Source organism: Balearica regulorum, chromosome 7 (assembly GCF_011004875.1).
Source record: "Balearica regulorum gibbericeps isolate bBalReg1 chromosome 7, bBalReg1.pri, whole genome shotgun sequence".
NCBI classification, from domain to species: domain Eukaryota; kingdom Metazoa; phylum Chordata; class Aves; order Gruiformes; family Gruidae; genus Balearica; species Balearica regulorum.
In genome coordinates, this window is record NC_046190.1 from 750,769 (window position 1) to 776,600 (window position 25,832).

General features: G+C 47.2%; 1 protein-coding gene across 4 annotated transcripts in view; it reads right to left on the reverse strand.

Moving 5' to 3' along the window:
- Nucleotides 1-393: 393 nt before the first annotated feature.
- JAKMIP3 (Janus kinase and microtubule interacting protein 3) overlaps nucleotides 394-25,832 on the reverse strand; it is a 100,818-nt gene continuing 75,379 nt past the window's right edge. For all 4 annotated transcript variants that reach the window (XM_075757576.1, XM_075757574.1, XM_075757573.1 and 1 more), the window contains 8 exons: nucleotides 23,502-23,567; nucleotides 22,790-22,858; nucleotides 22,611-22,688; nucleotides 19,390-19,593; nucleotides 18,981-19,046; nucleotides 17,806-17,847; nucleotides 15,750-16,996; nucleotides 394-3,035 (listed from right to left, as the gene is read on the reverse strand). In XM_075757576.1, coding sequence (XP_075613691.1) covers nucleotides 16,874-16,996; nucleotides 17,806-17,847; nucleotides 18,981-19,046; nucleotides 19,390-19,593; nucleotides 22,611-22,688; nucleotides 22,790-22,858; nucleotides 23,502-23,567 — 648 coding nt within the window. In that variant the 3' untranslated portion in view covers nucleotides 394-3,035; nucleotides 15,750-16,873. The remainder of the gene's footprint in view (nucleotides 3,036-15,749; nucleotides 16,997-17,805; nucleotides 17,848-18,980; nucleotides 19,047-19,389; nucleotides 19,594-22,610; nucleotides 22,689-22,789; nucleotides 22,859-23,501; nucleotides 23,568-25,832) is intronic.

The following is a 25,832-nucleotide window of genomic DNA, read 5'->3' on the forward strand; positions in this document are numbered from 1 at the left end:
CGGTGGCCGGCAGGTTCCCCGCAGCCCTCGGGGCTGCCCCTCCCGCCCCGGTGACGGCGCAGACGGCCGGCGGGCTGCGGGCTCGGCTCCCGGTGCTGGCGGAGCGCCCTGCCCCGGGCTGGCCCGGTCGCGCCCCGTCCCAGCTCGCCCGGCTCTCGCTTCACGCGTCGGCTGCCCGTTCACCTCAGCAGGGCTTGAACTGAGCGATGAGAGCCTGGGCAAAGTTAATGTTCGGCTCAGTAGGAGGCACGTTCCATTGCGGTGGGTTTGCAAGAATATTTTTTTATTCACCGTTTAACCGGTTTTTCAGATAGAACTTAAAAATGGTTAAAAAATTACCGCATTATTAAAAAAATCAGCAAAGTTACTATAACTAATCAAAGGCTTCCTATCTGCAACCTGGGAAAAGAACCAAAACAATTTATCTAATATGAAGGTTTAAAACAGATCTTTTTATTAAAAGTTTACAATAATTTATGTATTTTACAAATGAATAGAAAGTCTCTTGATATATATCATATGAATCACAATACAAAAATATGTGTAAAATTCTGTAATCGATCGACCGGCCCTATTTTAGGCCTGTCAATTACTGTTTCAGCACTGAACCAAACTACGCCTTTAGGATATGGTTGTTAGGGGATTATATTAGAGAACACAAGTCACGGCACACTGGCCATTGGAAAAAAACTTTTTCTCTGGTTTACGTTTTGCATAAGTTTACAGGAGTTCCTTCTCATAAAATGTACAATACGTAAGTACAGGGTTTAATACACATATTCACAATACGATTTCCTGAGTCTAAACTAAATCCATTTCTGTGCTAAAGCACGCTGCCCATCGCGGGGGGGGGGTGGTGGCGTTCGGGATGCAGGGGGAGTTGGCATCGGTCCCCCCAGAGGGACGCTCGGGTGCATTTTCTCTTTGCGGTCAGGAGTTTTGTTCACAAGCTGTGTAAGGCACTCGAGGATACACTGAAGGCTACAGATAGTACTACAGCAGAATACTTTAAATAACAGCCACGGTCCTCCAACAGCTTGAACAAGAAGTACAGGCCTGAAACACACAACGCACGGTTGTTGACACAGTAAGCTGCAATTCCAATGGATTTCAGTTTAGACGTGTTGCTCTGCGGACGCGGCAGCCGGCCCGTACCACGGCGGCAGGACCCGGGCAGGGAGCGTCCCGGCCGCGTCGGTGCTCCTCCAGAAACTGCGTGCGTGAGCGAACGCATCTACGCACACCACTCAGCTTCTTGTAGGTGAAACGTAGCGATCGTGCTACAGCAGTAACGCACCTGTGATACACTTGGTTTATCTGGCTCCCTGTCTTGTCTTTATTTGAAGGAAATCTGGGGAATTTATAAAAGATGCTTATAGGTGAGAAACTTTTTACAAGGGACGGTTGACAAGGGCAGGGAGTGACAGGACAGGGGGAATGGCCTGAAGCTGCAGGAGGGGAGATGGAGATGGGATGGGAGGCAGAAATCCTTCCCTGTGAGGGTGCTGAGGCCCTGGCCCAGGGTGCCCAGAGAAGCTGTGGCTGCCCCTGGCTCCCTGGCAGTGTTCAAGGCCAGGTTGGATGGGGCTTTGGGCAACCTGGGCTAGTGGAGTGTGTCCCTGCCCATGGCAGGGGTGGCACTGGGTGGACTGGGAGGTCCCTGCCCACCCACACCAGGCTGGGGTTCTGTGAACTGGAGCGGTTGGCAGCCCCTGCCTTTGGGCTGCCGGCCTGAGGAGCAGGCGCCCGCCGGCCTGAGAACGAATGGGCCCCCCCGCCCCGGGGCTGCAAACCCCAGCTGCGCTCTGGTGCTTTACACCTGCACCGAGGGACGGAGGGGCTGTAGGAAAAAGCCTTGTGGCACAGACCCAGATTAGGGTAACGCCTCCCCCACCACGGTCCCGTGGCTTTGAGAGCACTTTGTTGAAAGATGCGCAAAGACCCAGAGGTAAGAAGACAGCAAACGAGATCTGACATAGCTCATCTCACGGATGAAGGGCGGCACACTCTCCAGAATGGCTCCACGCCACGGTCACGGACTCATCGTACAAACTCATCGTACAAAACCCCAGTGGGATCAAATACAAAGTGACTGAAAATTGAGGAAAACCGCTTATGTTGAAATTAAGGAGCACATTTACGTAGATTTCCTGCCTGTGCATTTATAAGAAAGAAACAGTTTTGAAAACATTCTTTGAGCCATTTTTTTCTTTCCTATGTACATATCTTTTTACATATAAATATTAACATATACATAAGCATAATCCCTTATTTACACATGTACCTGTCCTGTACAGTTAGCTTTTTAATTAAAAAAAAAAGATTAAGCAAGTCTAATTAATGGGAAAACAGAACTGAAATCCTAGATGCATACACACCACGTGCAAAAGCACGACCTGAGAAAACAGCGACGAAATGGATCCGAGCCACTTCCAAAGGCGCTCGTCGCCGCCGACCCCAGTCCCAGCAGCTCCCGGGAGCGCGGGGTGCGTCTCCAGGCCCCGCAGTTAAGGCGCGTTCAGGGACACCGGCACCGCGCGGTCCTGCAGCGTTCCAGCCGGGGGTCGTAATGCCTTACGCTGCAGGCAGTTACCTCACTACTGGTCGCAGTTCTTCCAAGTAAATGAAATATTCTAGGACATGAAGTATTTAAGTAGAACTCAAAATGGACACATGTTGTAAGCATGAAATGCAGAAGTAAAAATGTAGCTCATCAATGTAATCCAGTATTGGTATTTGTATCGGGTAGAATCGGAATTTGCTAAATTACTTTTGTAATATAATCATATGCTGATATCAAAATCCATAACCTTTGACTTAAAATGTCATATTTCCTCAGTACAAATATAAGACTTTTCTGAACAATTAATTTTCTTACATTTTTGTAGTTTAGCTCCCTTTGCTGTTTTACCTTGTCTGGTTTAAAACAGAAGATTGATGTACAAGTATCTGGAGAGTTTATAGAATTTCAGTATCAAGGGATTTTCTTTGTAGCTTTATAAACTCCACACAAGTTTTGGAAGCGGTCCAGGTACCTACAGAATAAAAGAAATTTAAGGATTAACTACGACTGGGATTCCCTTCCCAGCACGTGATTTTTAGTCCCAAGCACTACATTTCCATTTCACAGGGTTTGCTGGATTGTGCTAAGTAGCTCTCAATTAAGTCTACAGCTGGAGTAGGCTTATCCAATTGCTGCTTTTTCTCTGAAAAAAAAGATAATATATTAAATGCTAAATGTACTATTTTCTATAGGCTCTCCCATACATTATTCCTTTTTCTTAAGCAAGACTCCCCTAATGGTTTTCAGGTATCACTCAGAACATAACGATGATAATGCTGAAGGAGGAATTTAAAATTGGCCCGCCTAGCTTCACGCAACTTCTGAGGCCGCCTTCCTGAACGCCACCTCCGCGGCGCCCGCAGCCTTCCCCTTCGGAGCGTCCCCAAAGTGAATTCCCGAGACGAGGGAAGTGCTGCGGGTCGGGACCTCGAAAGAGGGTGAGTGCAACGTGCTGGGACGCTGCCACCTCTGCACTGCCGTCAGCAAACAGCAATCCGCTGACTTGTTTGGTAATTGGTGTTTCCAAGGAGGGTACAGGTTATTCTCCTATCAGAAATTGAAGGAAAAGAAGGCTGAGACAAATCTAGCTAAATTTCTGAGCTGACCAAGAGCTGGTAAAGGCTGCCTAATTTGGTGGCAGAACATGCTATCCCTCCCTCCGTTTCCAAACCTGGGATTCAATGGCCATCCTGTATGGATATACATCTCCGTACGTCGCCAGGATAGCGACGGATGCTGAATTCCACTGCCAGGCACGGGGGATATCAAAGAGGCGGCGCAGCAGTATAAGCTACTTCAGAGATAGTTGATTCCTACCGATAGTTTTACATATGTGTAATGCACAGAGAAAGGAGTTGTGTCACGGAGAGGACAAGTTAATAACCTGTGGAGCCAAATTCCACCTCCTCAAGTGAGGAGAGACGGCACAGAAGGACATCACGCCCTTCGGTGGCAAGGGTGGCTGCCTTCGAGCTGGTCCATCCCCTCATCCGCTCCTTTCTTGGACTGTTCTTCCTCCATCTCTGTTTTACATTTGGCTACAAGACCAGTGTCAGACAGAAGGGGAATTTCTAGGGCAAACACATGGAGAGCAGACTAGTTCAGCCAGTGACTGGAAAGGATGAGAACCCCCATTCCCCAGCCCTTCTCCCCCAAACGTCCCGTAGGTACCCTGCCGCCCCCCAGCACAGCCCTCCTGCAGGGGACTGCGGCCGCCCGGCGCTCTCGAGACAGGGGCCGCACTGCTCTCATGTGGGGAACAACCCCCCGAGAATTTTAATAAGCAATTCCTAAAAAGGCACGAGAAATCAAGAGTGAATGACACTGAATTTTAAAGATGCCACTTTGTTTTACGCGGGGGTATGTCACTCCAAACAGCAGCCAGGTAGGCAGCGCCGGGGCAGGGTAAGGAAGTCACAACGAGTTTACGTGAAGGCAAACGCCGGTGCTGTGCGCTCACTGCAGATCACGTCCGCTGCCATTTCAAATGTCACTGAAATGCTGTCTGGGGCACTGTCTGGAGGGCTGACGTTTGCCTATTTTAAAAGGAACATTTCACTGTGCAATCTTCTGCCAAAGAGATTATTTTTTTCAGCAAACTGTAAAAATGGGACAAAAGAAGCATTTAAAAAATGGTAATGGCTGGAGCTCTAACGTCTGTGCACCTGAGCGTTCACTGCTTGTGACAAACTGCAGCCTCTCTGAAACACAGCAATCCAGAAATGCAATTCATCAAAGATTATGGGTAAAATTTCATACGGAAAAGGAATGATTGCCTTCATTAGCCTGTTATTGTTATGCACAGCCTCTTACCAAGACTGCAATGGAAGGAGATATATATATATAAAACGTTCCTTTATTTATAAATGGTACTAAGGGGATTTGCTGGGAGTTTGTTTAAACACACCACCCTGAGCTGTAAATCCCATTTCGCACGATCTCGCCTGTCGTATGCCCCCGGAAGGAGGCGAGGAGGCCGGCGGTTACGGATGAGGCCATCCCCAGCGACGCTCAGCAGACGGGCCATCTGCCCTCGCAGCCAACGCTGACCCGCGCATTAGCAGCACGAGCGACCATATGGCAGAGAGAAGCAGACACCGTGCATGGGACGTGCATCTCTCACAGTCGCTGGGGAAAACAGGAGGAATGCTCAGGGAATAACAAAAGGGCAGCTAGAACACATAGGCAGTAATTCAACTCCCCGAGTCAATACTTGACGTATCTTACTCTGCTTACACTAACCAGAGTTAATAACCAGTTGAAACACAGGTGCAAGTTTAAATTGGCTGAAAATGTGAAATAATAGTTGCTTGAGCACCCTAGCAATGTGCAGGGAATGTCACCGGGAGGTGTGCTTCATGGTGTGCCCGCTGTCCCAGCTGGTAACCTCATGGCTGCCGTGCTGAAAGGGTCAGAGACACAGCGAATTTGGGGCCCAAAATAGGCATTTCTAGCCTGGACGTGTTCTGCTTTGGGCCAGGCTTTAGAATGACGAGCCTGAGTCGATGGCTTCAGTCCCCAGCACCCGTCAGCTGAACACCTTTTGTGAGCCTGGGCTTGTCCCGGCGCTCATCCCAGCCCGGTGCCGCGCGGTGGCATTGCCGGCCGGTCCTTTGGGCACCCTGGCACTGCAGGGAGGGAAGAGATGCTGGCGGTGTTCCTAAAGCACATCGCCCCTCTCTCCTGACAGAGAGCCCGCGGGTACGAGCCCCAGGCTTTTATCATCTGTGAAACCCGCCTGGAACCCAGGTGCCCTCTGCAAGACATCGGTGGGACGACAGACCAGGCTCTGGGGCCCCTTACCATGCGCTGAGAGAAACCACGGCTTCAGAGAGCCCTGGCACAAACACCGTGGGCTTGGGGCTGGATCCCACCCTCACCTGGGAAACCACAAGCTTTGTCACTCGGATGTGCGGATGCAAATTCTCTCCTGTCTTCCCACTTATCATCCATGCTGAGAATAAAAAGGTGGAATTTCATTTTCATGTTAAGAAAAATGGGCTAGGCTTGGCTTCCTCTCTATTTTCCCCTTCCTTTCTCTCTAGATCCACATGCACGAGTAAATTTACGGCATATTCAACCCCTCTTCTTATGAATGCAGATAACCCATTGGTATCTACTGCCTGGGAGGGAGGAGGTCACAGAAGACAGGAAGATAAGAAATCATGAGCAGAATGAAATATTGAGGGGGTTTATTTAACCATTTCAAATAGAAAGAAAAAAAAAAAAAGGCCATTTAGTTCCAATAGGTTCCACTGCATGGTGAATGTTTTATGTCAGGGGAGATGATGGGGCAGGTCCCTGGCGAGGAAGAGGGGACAACCTTGCTGGGTTTTTTCCCTTTTTTTCTGGTGAGAAAGAGGAAACTCTCTGCCAGTTGCAATGAAGTTATGATGATTTACCGTAGCTAAAGATGAGGCTAAAAATAGTTGTGGATCTTTTCACTACTTACACAAATTACAGCTGCAACCACAGCCTGGAAAAAGTGCACCTTATTTTTTAAAGTGTTATTTTTTGCTAATATCTGGCTGTGTGAGCCAAAATGAGTGGCTGAAGGCCACTCATACAATTTCCCTAGCTTAATTCTCTACTGAGCGCAAATAAATCTCTGCAAAAATTCAGAGGCTTCTACAGGAGCATCATCCTGCCTAAAGCTAAAAAATAATAATAATAAAAAAGTGCTGTGGGCAAAGCTAGTTTAACCATAAAAACTTCACTGTACCTTTTGTCCGCAGTGAGCGCAGCAGCTCCACGAGCAACCAGCGCTCGCAGCCAGCTTCCGCGTTCTCCCTTTACGTGGAAGCTGACCTGGTGCCGCCCGACTCCTGCGGTGCCAGAGCGAGCCCGCTGCTCACCCGCTGCCAGCCGCCCCGCTTGCCCGCCCCTGCGCCCCGGGAGCCCCCGGTTCCCGCAGCCCGGCCCTGCCTGTCCCTGGCCGGCCGCAGGGCTGACCGCATTTCAGGCTGCAGTCAAATGGCTTTTGTGGCATCAGCTCCGAGCTCCAAGGAGCTCAGTAACCAGCAGCCTTTTACTGCCCACGTCATCTGTTACTAACATCTTCATTTTTACTTGGATTTTGGCATTTAAGAATAAAGAGCACTTTTTTGCAAGACATCCCATTGAATATATCTATGGTGTATTTTGTTTCTGACCATACTGATTCGGAAAATTCTGGGGGTTTTCCCCCTTAAAATAGTCAAATATACCAACTGAAGGAAAATTACCTGACATTATCCATTTATGTTGATAAATCTTGTGAACATATGCTACACAAAAGAAATAGTCACGAGCATAAAAGCATTTCGCTTCATAAATATTTATAGGAGTGGAATCTGAAACGCTGTTCCTGGGGCCCTGGCTCTCCCTGAAGCTTTTCAGCATCTTCACGGGATCGGGGCACGCTTGGTGCCGGTGCTGCGTGGGGGCACGTGGGGATTTCAGGCATCGCCTCTCTAACACGAGCCGCCGGCACCGAGCCCTGACCTAGATTGGAGCGCGGAGTCTCCGTCCTTCACCTCCCATCAATGGCACTCTGCTGAGATTGCCACTAACGAGGGTAACAACTGGGACAGCCGATTTTTAACCATTTCTGTTCACTTTTCTTCACAGTTTTACACCACAAACAGACCCGCACGCAGGGCAAAGCCGGGTTTCTGGCATCGGCAGCACACTCAAGAAGTGTAAGTGCAGAATGGCAGGGGCTCTCGCAGCACGATTAGGCTTACCCATCGTTAATGGCGATAGGAGGAAATCCAACACAGATGCGCTATAAACTACTTCTGCTACAGGACAAAAAAATCTTCATCATAAACAACAAATTCAATTTTTTTGAATTTTGTAGCATATGGCGCTTATCAGTGAATTTGCAATACATTTACATATCCTTTTCACATAATCGGTAAATGAGGTTGGAATGCTTTTTAAAAAGACAAATCCATTAAAAGACAGTCGTTATGGTATTGGAAAATATGGTACGATAGCTATAAAATATATTTACATGTTGTGTTGTATGTAAAATATTAGAAAATATCACTATTTGTTACATACCCAGAAAACATCAATAGCAACAATTTGTTTTCCAACTAAAGAAAAGAATTTACAGTATTTGTCTTCTACATTTGCAATAACGTGGATTTTAAAAACTTTATTAACACCTAACTGTTCCAGAAATCTCCATCCGTACTGGATAAGCAGTACGTGCACGGCTGGAATCCCCTGTGCAGCGGGTGCACCCATCTGCTGCGTACAGCCCTCAGCTGGGAGCGTCTCCATGGGCACCTGGGGGTCGGGAATTCCCTCCTTGGGGGACTCCTCTGAAAACTGCAGCCAAAGAAGCCGCTCAGCTCCACTCAGCTCAGCCAAATAGTTACCAATAGACTTTCACTTTCCAAATTGATCTGCAGAAGCCGGAGCCTTTTGACGGCCGCCATAGGCAATGCCAGGGCCAAGCGTGCCCACCTCGGCGGGGGGAGGCGGGTTGGGACCTGCCGCTGCCCAGCCTGGGGCTGAGCTCCTGCTCCGTCCCTGCCCAGACCCGCTCGGCAGCACGTGCTGCAACCGTCCCTTCCGCTGCCGTAGGAGAGCACGTGCCCCACTGCTAAATCCACGGCCAAATCTTCCGTACTGGTTGAAAACCACAATTACACAACGTAGCAGGGAATAAAAAGATCCACCCGGTTCACCTATTCTGTACTAAATTGGCTCTGAAGCGCAATGGAAACAAATCATTGGCACAGCTCTGAAAGACAGAAAACAATAGACCCGTGACAATCTGCCAAGGACCTGGTTGCTCACAGGCGTTATTTCTTATTAGAGATCCCCGGTCACAGCTACGAGATCAGCTGTGGCGTTAATCCACGACATGGAAAAGGAAGGGTTTCAGCGCGGAGGGGAACCTAGCCAAGCCGTAAATGCAGAGCTAAGGCAGAAAACGCAGGCTGACACCCGGCCGCAGCTCGGGCTGCTCCCGGGGGAAAGGCAGCCCAAGGGCAGGAGTTGGGGCCAGACATCCACCCCGATCTCAGCCCCGGCGAGGGACCCCTCGGTTGAAGGCAGCTCCTTAACCTTCCTGAAACGTAGCGCTCTCTCCTCCATGACCTTTTCACAGCAGTTTTTAGGAAACTCAGCTACAATTAACACTCTCATAAATCTGTTAAATTATTCTACAGTCACTCTCTGGGTACAATTAGCGTAGGTTGAAAAGGTTGCTTTGATTTGATGATGTGTGAGTATCTTACCTTCACAACCATCACAGCATTGCTAATGCATGCTGGTATCTCCTTGACAGCCATGCTGACACTCATTTCATCAATTTGTTGTTTCCCTAGGCTGTGCTCTTGTTTATAACGAGAAGGAAACTGGCCATCGGGGCAATCTGTCTTTAGAAAAAGCCATTGACAGAACGAAATCTCCTGCATCTGCCTCTACAGATCTGCATAAGGCTGTTACAAGTCTTAGTTTCGTGGACATGTTCCCCTCTCCTGGGGGAGTTTCTCTGGGATTTCTGAGGACCCAGAAGCGCAGACACATCCACTTTGCGTATCAAGCCCACCGCACACGCGCGCTGCAGACGCCGGGCTTGGGACGTGCAGGACTGGAGGCGCCACGAGGGTGGACGAGGGGTGACCTCACAACACGGACACAACGCCCACGAGGGAAACCTTCGTCTTTGGGCCAGTGCAGAGCAGATGAGAGCCGTAAGGAGAGTCCTGCTCCCTGGATTCTGCAGCAGAGCTCTCCCTGATTGCCGTGGAGTACCGTGACACCCAGACCCTATCAGCAGCAGAGATTTACGGAGGAAACGGAGCACCATCCCATGCGGGCACCCCTACATTAACCTTTGTGGCGCCATCCTGCATCCGACCCACCCCAGCCGGGCTGTCCCCTCTCTGCCGCCGGGCCAGCACCCCAACCCCAGCCCCGCAGGCAGCAGGATTAGCCGGGCAGTCACACCCACGATGCTCCTGTGCCTTTACAAACCAGGCAAACGCTGGGACTTTAAGACTCGGGAACACAGCGTCCTAGTAGCTAATGATGCTAAATAGTAAGCCAAATACCCATTATTCTCACCTAATTATCTAACCAAAAATCTTCAGAATTGCGACTCTTCCCAATACATCTCAAACCAGAATCTCCACAATACGTTGTTATGCTTCTATACAGACCTATTGGAACAGCCTTGGAGGGGATCCAGAACGTCCGCGATCTGATACTGTCAAACCGCCGCACCGCTTTTTCAGGCCTATTATGTGAAATCTTTATGAATAAAGACCATGAATTCACAAAAAGTTGTACCTAACAGCACCGTGAAGTAGTCATAAAAAATGAAGTTTAATCTAGCTAATTTGCATTTACACTTAAAATTTGATTCTCCAGACAATATTTAAGTGTTTTGGTGAGCGTCTTGGCTCTCAGAAGTGAAAGGACGAGGTCTCTGATAGGAACCAAGAAAAGGTTCCTGCTAAGTTATGCTGGACTGTGCTCAAAAATGTACTTTTTTTCTTCCTTTGCTACTGTGTATCAGTACAACAACTTCCCCAAGGTTTTGACTGCTGCAAGCCTTGCAAATTAATGTATGCATATATAAATGTATTTGTATATGTGTGTAGGAGATGTGTGTACACAAAGATATTAATTTACAAATATAATGCATTTTTTAAAAAAAGGTTCACTTTACAATAGATTTTCCAGCTAATTAATTCTTCAGGCTAACACTGAGTTTGGTACATTATAAAAACCTGCGTCCTTGTTATTTAGAAGAACTCAGCAAGAATAAAATTAAGGAGAACACTTCAGACTTAATGACAACTGAATCTGCTATGCCCGGGAGTACTTTGGAAAATGAATGATTAAGTGATGATTATCTTTAATAACAGCTCCGTGGACCAGGCTTTTACAATGCAAATCTCAGTTCTGGACTGTGTTATGCTGAATGCGTTTCAGTTATATTTACCGATTTGTTGTTTTTTCCTAGCAAAACCCTACATTGCTGATAGACACAGACGTGAAACAAATAGTCACTGCGGAGCTTGTCTAGTCTGTGAGGCACGCCAGGAAATGGTTGGTTTACGTAGAAATGTCTCTGTGGGATTTGTTCCGAACTCCAGGCTCTGCCGGGAGCATGTCTGCAATTTTTCTCCTGAGAGAAAGATGTGGGATGGAAGGTCCCGAGGTTTTGAGGAGGAAGTAGACACGAGGCAGAATTGCCGCTGCTGTGCACAAACGTACAGGATGTTTACACTCCGAGAAAGCTCTTTGCTACTTCTCACAGATACAAGAACACCTGTATTAATTTTGCTGCATATCAGATACCCCTACAACAAAATAGGCCTGTGGGCTTCTTGATCGCAGAAGGATAACATAAAGAATTGTCCCAGGTACTGCCCCGTCTTAACCTGTCCAGGAAGCAGGGAGAAAAGTTACTGCCATAATAAAACGGATGCTCCACTTCGAAGGAAAATCTCAGCAGGTCTGCTGCACGTTGTTTTCCTGTGGGAGTTAGCAAAATAGTAAATAGCAGCTTCTCTATAACCTGAGAGCTCTCCATGACCAAAGAGCTCTCCCAGACGTGCCTCAGATCTGCACTGTGCTGAAGCTATCCTTAAGCACCAGCCATGTCGTTACTCCTGCCCGAGGACCTCCACCTCATCCCGTCTCATCTAAAAATTCAGACTGACATTGTCATTTCCATGCATTTCAGTTTGTAACAACCCCTGAAACATTCAAGCAGAAATACTGTGCAACCAGGCACCCTACGCTTTTATATGAATTGACAATTATTAATCTGCTGGAAATCGCTTTATTATTACTGAGCAAAATTCTCCTCTTTACTGAGATTGAGAAAGTTACCCAAAATTTACAGCGCAGTAGGAATGAGCAGCCTTCGAGCCATTTCCCCTCTGTCTTCCCAGGACGCCGTTTGCTCAACTGGAGTCTTCTTGGCTTGAATTTCCCCTACACAGTTCACTTTAAACAAAGATGTTTTGGGTCATCCTGCACAGCAAAAACCTGCCAATTAGTATTCTAATAACGTAGCTCATTAGCCTTACTGCCGTACCCCGTGAAGAAAGCCATTTACAACCCCTTTCAAAATGCATGAATATATATATATACACACGCAGAAGGCAGCTGATAGAACATTACAGGAAAATTTAAGCTCCAGTAGCTCATCATCTCCCCTGTGGATCAATTCCGGAAAAATGCGCTGCTGACCTTACAAAAACCCTACCTCTTCTGACAACTAAAGCACACCAATAAAAAAGAAAAATTGGATTATGGAATCAATATACAAAGTCATTTAGAGACAAGTAATTATCTGCAAACCAAACCAGTTCACATGAACAGATCCAGCACTGGTGTAGAAGACATGACCCCAGTGGGAGCTCTGTAGGTGTTCGTTGGGGGAAATGCCACCCAGCGCACACTCGCACGTACTACCCACAGTTACATAAAAAGATCAAATTCTGAAGATTTGAAATTGGTATTTCTAATTGCTGCCTACAGTAGGAAATACATTGTATATTCTCAATTAAAAATGTTAAGGCCACCTCTAAAAACAATTTATACTGATGTCAGAAATACAAGGGCTAGAGGATCTGAAAACAGATGGGTTACTGTCTGAGCTCATTGTCCACGATGAGCCTAAACCCAGTTTCCTGCTGGTCAACATCGCTGACAGTTTTGCGGGGAGAAGCATCTCCCCGCGCTCCGGCAGCACGTGCTGCTCCTTATGCACCAAGTAAACCCGGTAACCCTCTCTCAGACAGAGGTCTTCTCTCCATCCTTCCGTCACTGAAAAATGTAAATAATCTTTTTTTAACATCAATATTTTCAATGTTTTAATTAAGATTGAAGTAATTATCATTGTAATTACAGTAGTATCTTCTACTACCAATAGGAAACCTTTACAGTCATGAATCAAACTGGATCACCACCCAGATGTGATCCTTCTTCATGGAGGGAATATTTCTTTGTAAGGCTGAGCACAGGACCTGTTTTGGTCATTCCAATTTTATCTGTGTCAGCCTCAGTCCAGGTTAGCATGAGGTAACACCTTGTGTGGGTTTATCAGAAAGAATTTAGTTACAAGAGCTATTGTGCGGCAGTGATGGGCAACTACTCCTTTTCCTCAGGCGCAGGCGATACCAGACTCCTCCAAGGACCAGTCTCGGGGCTCTCCAGTTCATGTTTGTACACACACACACATACACACACACAAAGTGCATTGTATTTGGTAAAACTTTATAGCTATAAAGGGAATAATTACATCGCTACGCTGGAAACCACAACCTAACAGTCTACTCTGTGTTCGGGACAATGTTTCTTACCAGAACAGCTACTGCCAGCAAGAGCAGAGGGATTGTCGCCCCCGCTGCACAACCCCCCACAAGTTCTGCTACAAAGCACTGCCCACCCCGACCACGGAGATGCGGCCTGTGACCACCCACGCTCGGCAGAGCTGGGCAACGCGTTCTGCTGGAGCTCTTCCTTCCTGTTTACGTCCCAGGCAGGGCCTGGGGGCGAACGGACTTTGGGTCTGTTTGTCCCTCTGTCCCCCCAAAGCAAACACAATGTGGGCGAAGGGAAGGACCAAAACTCCCTCTCTTTTTCTGGGACAGGGCTCCCTGCCGGGCTGGGGAAGCGGGACATGTCCCCATTGGCTTCCCATGCTGTGGTGTCCCCCCCCTCCCCGCTGCACTGGTGGCCCCAGGAGCCTTTGGGACCACGGGGGGGGGTCCCCCAAGAGATCCTGTGGGGTGATGGATGGGATGGGGCACAGACCAGAGGGGTGCACACACCTTGTGAGGGCGAGGGCAGCAGGACAGGAAGCTTGTAGGCAGCAGAAGAATAGGGAACATGGAGAATTATCTTCTGAAACCCAATAGCATCATGTCCTGAGCAATTCCAACCTGAGGGCCAGGTTTCCTTCTGATGATATGCAGGGGCTTAGGGGTCTGCACCTGAAGCCAGAAAGTCTTTTGGCCAGATATATGAAATATGAGTCTAATGCCGGGATCGAACTCCCAATGTTAATTTAGGATTTGACTGAACATATGCTTAGCTACGTGCCACTGAATTCCTAAAGTATGTGCATTCAAGTTTGTGCATCAAGTACAGATTTTCCTTATGCAAACCTGGGCTTCAGCATGTTTTAGATGTTATTTCTTTTGCATAAACGAATATCAAATAGAGTTATAATAAATGTTGGGTTTTAATTAAACTGGGAAAAAAATTGGGATGCTCAAGCGCTTCTATAAATGTAAAAATTAATATCAAGAAAAATTTCTCTTAGCTTAACTGACCACTTATTTATCTGGAAATGTGTGAGCGGTACCTATCCCTGGGAGTTTCCGACCTCCAGCAGGACTTAAACATACATTGAAACAGAACTGAGAACTGCCTAAAGGAACTTCCTAAAACTGCTTAAAAGTGCAAAGCAGCCGATAAGGCAGCAGTTTCCAACCTATTTCATGGCATTTCCAGCTTCCCCTGGCCCACAGCCTCCAGCGGCTGGTCCCGCCGACGGGGTCTCTGCCCCCCCGCCCGGGCCGGCGGGATGTGGTGAGCAGCACTCTGGCTGTGGTTAACTTCGACCCAACAGGAGTGCTTAATCTGGCAGCGAAATGTAGACTTGGTGCATAATTAATGCACAATTTTGGTTCATAAATAATACTTTTATAAAATAGTGGAAACGGCAACTTCCTCTGTGCCTGCACATATATATGTATTTATACAAACATGCATATTTATAGCGCAAGGTTGTTAAAAGTATGCTAGAAGTTAAGCAGTCCTAAATGGAGGAGAGGCAGGAACAGGCACTCCTCGGACCTGGACTGGCCTCCTGCGCCGGCGCTGATGCCACGGCCCTACGCTGCCGCCTGCCCGCGGCGCTCCCAGGCTGTGACCCCTATTCAGCGCTGCTCCCACGTCCCCGCAGCACGTTCCCGCACAGCCCGGCTGCACCCAGCACCCCGCTGGCAGAGGCTGGGGCGCAGCCCCCCACCGCCTCCGCCACACCAGCTCCCACCCGCCGCCGCAGCCTTCGCCAGGGCCGGGAGATGCTGCCGCCGCGCAGTTCCCACGTGAGCACGGCTGAAACACGGACGGGCGGGTGTGTTAAGGGTATAACAACGGTATTATCCTGAATGCCTCTAATAATAAGCACACATTAAGATACATAAACTCAGAGTCTATAGGTTTGCCAACTCCATGCGTGAGCACTTAAACCATCATGTTTGCTAGCCAAGTAACTCATTACCAGCATAAATTAGAAAAAAAGTAAGTGAAACTGTGAATTAAAATACTTTTCTGAATGCTATCTGTCTTTTCAATCCAAAATTAACAATATTTTCATCTACTGCATTTAAAATACATATTTTTAAAGTAGCATGATTGCTTGCTGTTCATACAAATTTGACTATATTTCATTACCTCCCCAGTAATTTTTTAAGAGTGACCATTGATCTAAAACCATAAAGTTAGCATTTGTGATCATATCATACTGAAATTCAATACCTGACTTACTAAAATACGACAGAGATAAAGAAATCACGTTTACATAAAGACTTTGGTAACTTCCAAATTTTCTCTGTTATCATCAAAAGCATTTTAACCTGAGCAAGAGAGACTAACAGCCACGTAAAGGAAGCTACACAGTATATATAATCATAGAATATATCCATCCTACCTGTCAGGAGCTCTGTTTTGCTTCCTGCCTCACGCTTCCAAGGGATGGGCAGTACCTCCGCCGCATCCTGCACCTCGGGGACCTCGGTGGCAGCTCCGCTGTGCAAAGCTGCAGACGGGAGCTTGTTCCTGGCCTTCCCCGACAGCCCCAGGTTTGGGCGCTCGGCTGCGGTTCCATATGGTGAATCACACTGTGGGATTTCTTCCGGATTGTCCCTCCTTCACCTCTTTTTCTAGAGGATCCATTCTCCTTCCGGGCCTCGGCGCCAGCCCCCTGGGCTTGGGTTCTGCGGTACTTGTGCTCCCTTGCCTCGAGGGGGTAAAATCTGCCGCTCCCCCTGGCCGCCTCCCCCAGCCCAGAGCCTGCGGATCAGGGATAAGGTGGTTCACATTCACTCTTTTCCAGGTTGATCTTTTTGCTGGGACAACGTTAAGCCTTTTGTCATCATTCGGGCACAGCAAAGTATAAATTATTGTGCCATTTTTCTCATCGTGCTGCAGGCCATGGTCTACTGAAAACTCCAAAAAAAATTATGACTTGATTTCCTGAACATTGCTTCATGTTTTTCCCTAAGACTGGGCTTGCGGGATATTCAACAAACCATTGGACATACCCTGTGTTATGAAGAAATATCTTGGAACAAACCACTTCATTTTCATTCACATTTATCTTTTCATGCGTTACTCCTGTGGAACTCTTCCTAAAATCTTCTTTCAAGGCAGATTTTTAAATAACTATGAATAACAAATATAAATGCGTGACATATAAAACAGGACACGATCACTTCTACAGAGAAGCAATTGACTGCCTGCTTAGCAGGGAACCAAAATATATTCAGTTTATCTGAATTAATATACCGCTCCTTATGTAAAGCTGAGAGCTATTTCAAGCAGCAGAGCCAGGAGTTCCACTGAAATTAGTTCAAGCAGCAGAGCCAGGGCTCCGGGAAGGAGCCTGTGGCTGGAGGAGAGGGAGGGGATTTTTGGCTTTCTTCTTTGTCGGCTTAGTTCTGGCTTTTCAAAATGCTCAGATTTCAGGGGCGCAGACGTCACCTGTGCAGAAATTTCCACATACCCTATTCCAGCATCAGTCTAAAAGGGTCAGAAAGACTGGATCTTCCATCGTCAGTAGCAAAATATGAGAGATATTTGGGGTTTCTGAAACGGCAATGTCTCTTTTTCTGTCTTGGCAATCAATGCTGTCTTCCTGTTAAGAACAGCAGAAGCAATTGTAGCTTCCTCAGTAGGCTGAAATAAGAAAAGATGTAAAAACATGGATCAAAGAAAAGTATATCTGGGTAAAATTAACATGCATGAAATTTCTGCAAGGGTTATACTGAGAATTATCTGTTTGAATTGTACAACTGATAAAAAAGGAGCTGTGTTACATTCTGTTGACGTTGATGAGTAACAGGGACTGTTCCCCTCAATGCCACCCATCACGTGGTAATTTCTGCCGGCTCTGGAAGCACAAACAGGTTGGCAAGCTATCTCCTACTTACATGGGGAAAAGGGGGATTTAGGCAATACCTAGGGCCCTACGGCATGCTGCCTGGAGGAACGCACATTTATAAGTGACCCGTTCCCCCCAAACCATTCTGGCTGCTCAGCCGGACGGCAGGACAAGCTAATGCAAGAGGTTCAGCCCAGCGTGCCAGAGGCCCCAGCCGTGCGGGGAGAAGGGCAGTGGATTTCCATGGATTTCCACGGATATCTGGGAAGGATCAGCTGGAGCAAGCCCTGACGGCGTCAGAGGAAGAAGCGTGGACCAGGCATTTACCCTGGTTTGCTGGAAGTTTCCATGCTTTTAACCCTGCTGTGTTTTTCTCTTTCCTTGTCCTTCCCTCCGAAGAAGGAAATGGTGTTTGACAAGTTTTTAGCCTGCTGGTGTCTAGGTTTCTCATTTTTTTAAAGGCTTCATAGATTTCCTTTTTCGAGTTATCTGGGGCGCCCAGGAGACCCCCAGTACTGCCGAAGCAGCCTGAGCAGCAAGGGGCAGGCTCTGATGCTTTACAAGAAGAAGAGGGGACAGCAGAGGTGATCCGAGGCTTACTTACCTTTTGCACGTGGCCTGAAGGACTATGACCAAAGAATGAAAGCTAAAGAGAAAAATAAAAACAAAAATAAAAACTGAAAAGGGGAGGGAAGAGAGGAAAAAATGGAAGAGAAGAAAGAGAATAAGAGTTTACAGTGTGTTTAGCTGAGAAATAAGCTGTGGTTACAGACAGAGTGCAACAAAACTCTCAGTTGAAAAGAACTATGAGTGTGAAGTAAGCTGCGAGGGCGTGGGGAGGGCTCAGCCAGAGCCCCCGTCCCTCAGACCGATGCAAGTCATCTCCTGCCCCAGCCGAGCCCAGCCCAGCCGCAGCCAAGGGCTCAGGAGAAATGGGGAGGAAAAAACCAGCTGAATTCTTCTGATACCTCAAAAAAACCCCAACCCAAACCAACACTGCTAAGGTTTGGGTTTAGTTTCAGGTGAAAGTCCAGCTCAGCCCCTGTTGTACCTGGACACCTTCTCCCTGGCAGTTTCACTAGAAATAGATGGTTTCAGACTAGGGTAATTTTAGGGTAAAACTCAACAGTTATGGCTTGACTGGAGAAAGCTCGATGACTTTAACCACAGTGACAGTGACTGCTGTGGCTGCAGGTGAGGAGAGGGAGATGGAGAGGCAGAGGGAGAGGAGGAGGAAGAAGGAAGAGGAAGAAGGAGAAGGAGGAGAGGAGAAGGAAGAAGGAGGAGAGGAGGATAAGGAGAAGAAGGAGAGGTGGAGAGGAGAGGAGGAAGAATAGGACGAGAAGGAGGAGATGAGGAGGCCTCCTCATTCCCTCTGGGGAAGGCAGGTCAGCGCAGCTGCACGGGCAAATGCTGGAGCCAGGAGGGAGGGAGCAGAGATCCCTGGCCCCTTCCCCAGAGCACGTGCTGACCTCACGCCTCTGCCGTCTGGCGGCTCTCCATCACTCCCTTCCCAGGGCGGATGGACCCCCCACACCCCTGCCGAATCCTCTGTGTGGACTTTACTGAAGGATAACAGAAGGAAAGACTCAATTTAAGCTGGTAACCTTTCCTTCTCAGAGGGACTATGCAAATGCAAAATGATTTCCTGGAGTGCTCTCGCATTAGCTCACTGCACTGACAAACACAAACTTTTTATAAGGTCGTTTTCTTAGCCAAGGTGAAATGAATATATGGTCATGTGCACATACAGCCACTGTTTCATCTGCATTACCTTACCTTTTCCTCTAACTCTTTTATTTGTCTTTTTTGGCCTTCAATTCTTTCTTCTAGCTCTTTAATTCTCTGTCAGATTTCAAATAAAAAAAATATTTATTAACCAACCAAATACAGATGTACCCAGAAGATACACTATTTTTGGAGATATAAATCGTATGTGCTGTGCTTCTAAAAAGCCTAAATTGGGTTTTAAGCTGTGGATGAGTCCTCTATGAATGTCACTGTGCGTGACAAGTTCATGAGAATCAAACGGCCCGGTTTGCAGGGATTATCAAAATCTGGCCCCAGGACCAGCCACTTCTGGTACTCCTTTTCTGTGAGGAGAGGCTGGTGCTCAGAAGTTCTTCACGTTTCCATCTGAGGGACCATCCCACCCCAAATCTCACCATACCTGTGCTTCAGTGCCTACCTGCTGGGCGTGTTGAATGAGCTCCATCCTTTCTCGCAGGATTTGGGCGTCCCTCTCCCGGAGCTCGCTCATCACCTGCCGCTTCCATTGCTCTACGGCGCTCTTCAGTTTCTCTTTCTCCTCTTCTGAAAGAAGTTCGGAAATTTTGGCTCCAGCTTCTTGCTGCAGGGCATCATAGAGCATGGCTTCTAATTCCAGAATTTGCTAATCAAAAACAATATAAGGCTGTCAGCTTGACCTTGTCTCTGATCAGATGAGGATTTTGTGAGGAACTGAGAATCCTACCCTGGTAAGGCAACGGGAGCAATAGAGGGGTTGTGTGCTGAGCTCCCGCACAGCACAGTGCGGAACCCTCAATCCAGGGGAAAATACTTCAGGCTGCTTCTACACTGTGGGCTCTGAGCAGCACTGGAACTGGGACAGGCCCTGGGCTCAGCCTAGGCTGCCTCTCAAAAAATATATGGGCACCAACCTCTCCTTTCTGGAGAGAAGGAAAAGAAGAGAAGGGGAAGGGGGAGGGATTCATAAAAGACTCATTTAGTGAGTTACAGAATTTTTTTTTAATGTAACGTTCAGTGTTTCAGTTCACCTTTCCCAGCTATTCTGCCCACAGTAGCAGAGGGTACGGCACCAGTTCATCCTCCTGCCCGGAAGGAATGACTCCCTGTTGTGTGCTTGCAGCATTTTGTACCAACTACCTTAAAATGCCTCGCGTGAAGGTGTTTCCAGCACTTTCTCTGGCAGAGCTGCCAGCTCCAAGATATCTGGTAGCTGGGCTCTGTTCCTGCAGTCTTGGGCTGCAGAGCCGTTACTTCCCTGCATCAGAAAACGTCTCTTGCACACAGACGGATGTACCGTCCAGATTTACTGATATGTGTGTAGGAAATGGACTGGCAATGTTTCCCCAGGGTGCCCAAGCATGGTACCCTCCTAAGGCAAGTGACCTTGCCAGACAATGTCTTCTGCTTCAAAGTCCAAGAGAAATGCTCTTCCTTTATGCCAGCCAAAACCAAGACAAAATCTTTTTCAGCAAGTTCGATATAGAGCAAGAGACAAAGCAGCAAATGATGGCACCTTTGCACACCCTCTCCAAAGCTGGTGGCATCTTGCAGAGCTCAGAAGAACATGCCAGCAATAGTGTGGTTTGACCCTCTAGGTGGGCTGTCCGAAAATGCCATAGTTGTCTGTTGGATAATTCAGCTCGAGTCAAAATCAACAAGTTTTTCCACCTAAGGTTGCTGGTGTTATTCTCTTACTATGGCTTAGCAGAGTCAGAACCGAAGAATACAGGCATTTGCAAGAATAACAATGTCAGGGCAGGAATTACGGATACTGATTCTAATTGAAAGACAGCAACTGTAGTGTATCTGTGGGGAAGATCAGCTCAGCTCAGATATCAGAAGAAGATTCTGCTTTCACTTTTAAAAATAATGCCACCATCCTTGCTAACTGTAACTGTCTCAACAAAATGCTGTTCTTCAAAACGTGGATTTCTGTTGGGCCCCAAACCTCGATTAAACAACCATTATCCCTCTCTGATTGTACTGACTTGTGAAGAAAGAAGAGTGTGGGGAAGTTCACGGTCCCCAGAGCAGCAGCAGTGTCAGCAGTCTCTGTGAAAGCCAAGTGCTTCTCGGAGCAAAATCCCCCACCAGCAACCAAAGGGAGTGAAAACCAGGCAAAGAGCTTAGTGGTTACAGCTGGTAATCTTGTTGGCTGTAGTTAGCGGGGGGAGATTAGCAGCTCCTGGTCTCAAGGGGTATAAAAGAAACATGGTAGTGAAGCAAATTATAGAAATCGAAAGAGCTTTTGCCACTCAAATTTTGGGGCAGAACAAAGCTTTCGTGCTGCTTTCAGGCTGCATTTGTGCCCAGGAGTAAAGCCCATCGCTTTGCCGGGGACACTCATACGATGCATTCACAGAACACAGGAAAATGCAAATAACCTTCAGCTACTTCGGCATGGCCTACGGCACAGTTCATTACGCTCCTTCCTTCTCCATGAGCGAGCGGCAGAGCCAAGGAGCAGGTAATTGTTGTGGGACCCTTTGGTAAATTTGGGATCCCGAAACTGGAGATCCATCTCACGGATGGTGAGTGAGCGGCTGGCTGCGAGCCACGGGGGTGCCGAGTATCGCCCGCATCGACAGCCCCGGCTCCGCGTCTGAGCTCTGCTGCACACGCCACGAGGTTACCAGGAGTTTCAGGAGATGCCATACGACCTTTCCCACTCTGCTGCTGCATACTCAGATTTAGGGGTCTGTTTAGACACAGGGGATCGCTCCTCTCAGGTCTTGTCTTTGAAGATGAATCTGACAGGCTCAGCCTTCGGCTGCACCAACCTGATTCCAGAACAGCTGCCGGAGATAATCCTGCGCTAGGGCTGAGCCCGCAGGTAAGGGAGCAGTGCATTTTTTCCAAGGTTTCCGCTGTGCATGGGCATTAGTTCCAGATACAGCTCTCGGCATTTGGCAAAATAGGTCTTAAAAATCATCCTTACAGGACCAGGAAGCGTACGGGGTAAAAGCTCCCCCAAATGGTTTGACGTACAAATAGATAAGTATCCAGAAAAAGAGGCATAAACAGTCACTGCTTCTCAGAAAGCACAACTGTGCTCAAGATCTGAATGGCAATGAAAAAATGAGATAAATTGATACAAAAATTTGGGCATTTATGTCATTTATGAGCATATATTGAACTTTTCTCTAAGTGAAGGAGACAAGACAGCTGATGACTAAAGAGATGGTTGAAATGGGTTAGGATCAGCTAATGTTGAACCTGACTGAAAAGCAGTTTCATTTCAAATTTACAGAATTGATATCTCCAAGCTGTTTTGGTTGCAGAGACTGTAATCCAAGATCTAAGGAAATGTCTAGGTCAAACTTGCTATTTCGGAAGGAAGAGAGAAATTACTGAAAATACAATTTTCTTTTTAGTCATTTACCAAAAACCTCTGCAATTACAATTTGTGTTTAATAAACCAGCATTTAGGTCCTAATCCTGCAAGGACCATGCAAACCCAAGGGACTCTGTCCGTAAGGAACTCACTGTTAGCTCAGGGTATCGAGGACTTGTTTAAAATTCAGCCTATTATTTAGTCCTTGGGCCACTCCACGAGCAGTACTGTCCAAAGCTGAGTTTTTCTATAGAGAACAGACTACCATATTACACAAAGTGAGTTAATCAAGATGTCGTAATTCAGTCGAGACTGATTTTCCTCACCTTGTGAGCTTGGTCCAAGGACTGTTTCCTGAAGTCGAGCTCATCATCCAGGTAGCCCTTCTGCTTGCTGAACAGCTCCTGGGATACAGGGAAGAGGCAGTCAGTGCATGGCCTGGCCCCAACGCCACGGCTCTTCCCGCTGCCTCCCCCGCCAGTTCCTTCCCCGGCTCCCTCACTACCTTTTCGTTCTCGAGATCCAGCATCTTCTGCTGCAGCGCAGACTCTGTCACTTCTATCTGCTGTAGCCACTGTGCACAAAAACAGAGACCAGGTGCTTAAGCCTAAAGAGCAGAGGCAGCCCGCCTGCGCGTTCAGCTTTCCCTGCGAGTTCAGCGTGTGTTAGCACACACTGCAAGTACTTATTCACTAAATAAAAGAGGAAAAATTAACTAATTATTTCATTTTTTCTTTTATACATATTGGTGATGGAAAAAAGCATTATTTCAAAGGCTAGTTGTTTACCTTCTAACATCCTTTTGCTAATTAAGAAACATTTTAAAATAAGCAAAGTCTGTCTGTATTGCCTGAATGTTACCTTTATTTTGGTGAAAACTAATGTAAATGTAATTCCACACAGAACCCCCGACTGGTTTGGGTGGGCAGGGACCTCCCAGCCCACCCAGTGCCACCCCTGCCATGGGCAGGGACACCCTCCACTAGCCCAGGTTGCCCAAAGCCCCATCCAACCTGGCCTTGAACACTGCCAGGGAGCCAGGGGCAGCCACAGCTTCTCTGGGCAACCTGTGCCAGGGCCTCAGCACCCTCAGAGAGGATCATGGCATTTTGTGATGAAACTATCATTACACCACCATGTCTTCAAGTGAGTTATTCTGAGAGGGTCGGATGCTTTCATGACACGTGTTTACTGATGGGTTACACAGGTTTTATTACCTTTTCAGCCAACGTGAGAACTGTCCTTGCTTGTATGACAACTACTTGCTCTTCATTGGTCAGATTCTGCACCAAAAGCAGAATATAATTACAACAAATCCCAGTGTCTTGCTATTAATCCACTACTTGGGCCACTGCTGTATTAAATAAATATGAAATTAAATAATAAACTAAGGCAAAGAAAATTAGTATTGTAATGTAATGTTGTAAAAACAATTGTAACTATTCATGCTGAATTGTTATTATACATATAGTTAATTGAGGTGTTGACACTGGATCTATTTTTCCCCAACAGGGAATAAACACACAGTTACGCAAGACAAGATCAAGCTTAGCGTGATGTGCCATGAAGAAAAGAGATGTTATCTGAAGTCCTCTGTGTTTCACTGTATGCACAGTAAGTTAATACACAACCCTTATTTTGCAGAGCCAAGTCAAGATTTTGGAAAACATTGGTTAAGATGTTAGCTGCTCAATCCGTGTTTTGTTGTGGGTTTTTTTTAACAAAGTACTAAACCTATGTTTTGCATTTCATGCCAAACCTTGGTCTAGCTGACCACATCTACAGTAGGAGAAGTGAATCCTTCTAGTCTGGGCTCCGTATTTGTTCAGATCCAGAGAGCCGTCAGCTCTCATTCCCGCGGAGTAATTAGGAAGTGGGTAAGAAGGGTGACTGGTGAACTGCAATGTAGAGCCCAAGGCTGGGGCGGTGAAAGTGCTGTCGGCAGTGATGGAGGAGACCTTTCCTGAGGACCCCTGAAAGTGGTCTCTTCTATAAATGTATGTCATTTTTTTTAAAGCAAGTTACATGACATTAAAAATAAAACCATCTGCACAGACTATTAATGGTTTTCTTTCCTGTTCTGTGATAACTTCTGACCTGACCCCCCCTGTTTGTGGGGACAGAAGGACATCCGTGTTCCTCAACCCCTCTCTCCATGCCAGTCCCCAGTGGCCCCGGAGCCTGCAGCGATGTATTGCACCCCTCCCACCTTTGCTTCTGCTCTACTCCTAGAGGTACTTTCTCAAGGGTTTGCCTTACTCAAAGCAATATTTAACTCAGGAGAGGTCAGTGGGAAGCAGCTAGAAGCTGCCAGGGGGCTTTGCAGAAATGCAAGTGAGAAAATGCACGGAAAAGGACACGGGTGCAGGGCACGGGCAGGACACGGGTTCGCTTTCCCAGACTCTAACAGCCAGACGTGACGACATGCACCCACAGGGCAGAGTCTGCCATCCGTGGCTCAGTCTGATGTTAAACATGTGACAGCAAGAAAAAAACAAGCGATAACAACAGTCTACAGTTATCATGAAGCTATCTGAGGTGAGAACTGCAAACTCCCCCTTGTGTCGCATCTGGAAGTAACTTCCTGTATGTAATAGGGGAAAAAAAATCAGGAGGAAATAACATTATAGACTAGAGATCATTAATATAAGTAAAGACGCCAAGAGGGAAAAAAAGGGAATAGAAAATGTTGGAAAAGCTATCACTTTTCTGGTCCTGTGTGTCTCCAAGTTGTCTGGGACGCTGTCCCAAAACACCACACGGGACTAACCTGACATTAGTAACACCACTGAAGGCAACATTAGCACAGGCATTAACAGAATAATGGGTATTGTCTGTCTGCACATCAGTAGGGTCAGTCTTAGCTCTCTGGCCATTAAGCTTATATGAATCTTTTTTTATTCTTTGCACAGAAACGATTTTAGGATTCATATTCCTGCCAGTGTGACTATCATTAACTGCAGAGCGGTGAAGATTATTAATTGTTTCAACGTGCTTCAGCTCCTGGCCCGAACGCGTGGGGCAGAGCGTGTGGCTGTGGGAGCAGTGGGGCCCTTTCCACAGAGCGATGCCTGCGGGGGGTTCTCCCGGGGGGGCCCGCAGCCACCAAGACCCTCTGCTCTGCTCTGCCCCTCGCAGCCCCGGGGCTCCAGGGCTCTGCTGTGGCTGTGCAGGGAGAATACGCGAGGGCATCTGTATCTTCCACATACATAACTATAGGTATAACTAATCGCTTCTGTTTGCTGCAGGAGAAACGCTTTCAAATTTCGTACTATTTGTTTCCTCTTTTCATGCTGCTGTTGTAACTTTTTGTTTAGTATCCTGGTTACTATCAAAGGTTTATAGGTTATTAGACAAAATTAAAATACACAGCTGCTAAAATGCAAAAGCAAAGCAAATGCAAAGTAAGCAAATAAACAAACCATGTGTCAACAGCGACCGGGGGGAAAAAAAAAACCACCAAAGTTTCAAAATATTTTCCAAGTCATTGGAAATTGAAAAGCAGTATTGTGCCACCAAGAGCCCACCTAGCGCTGGTCAGAAGACTA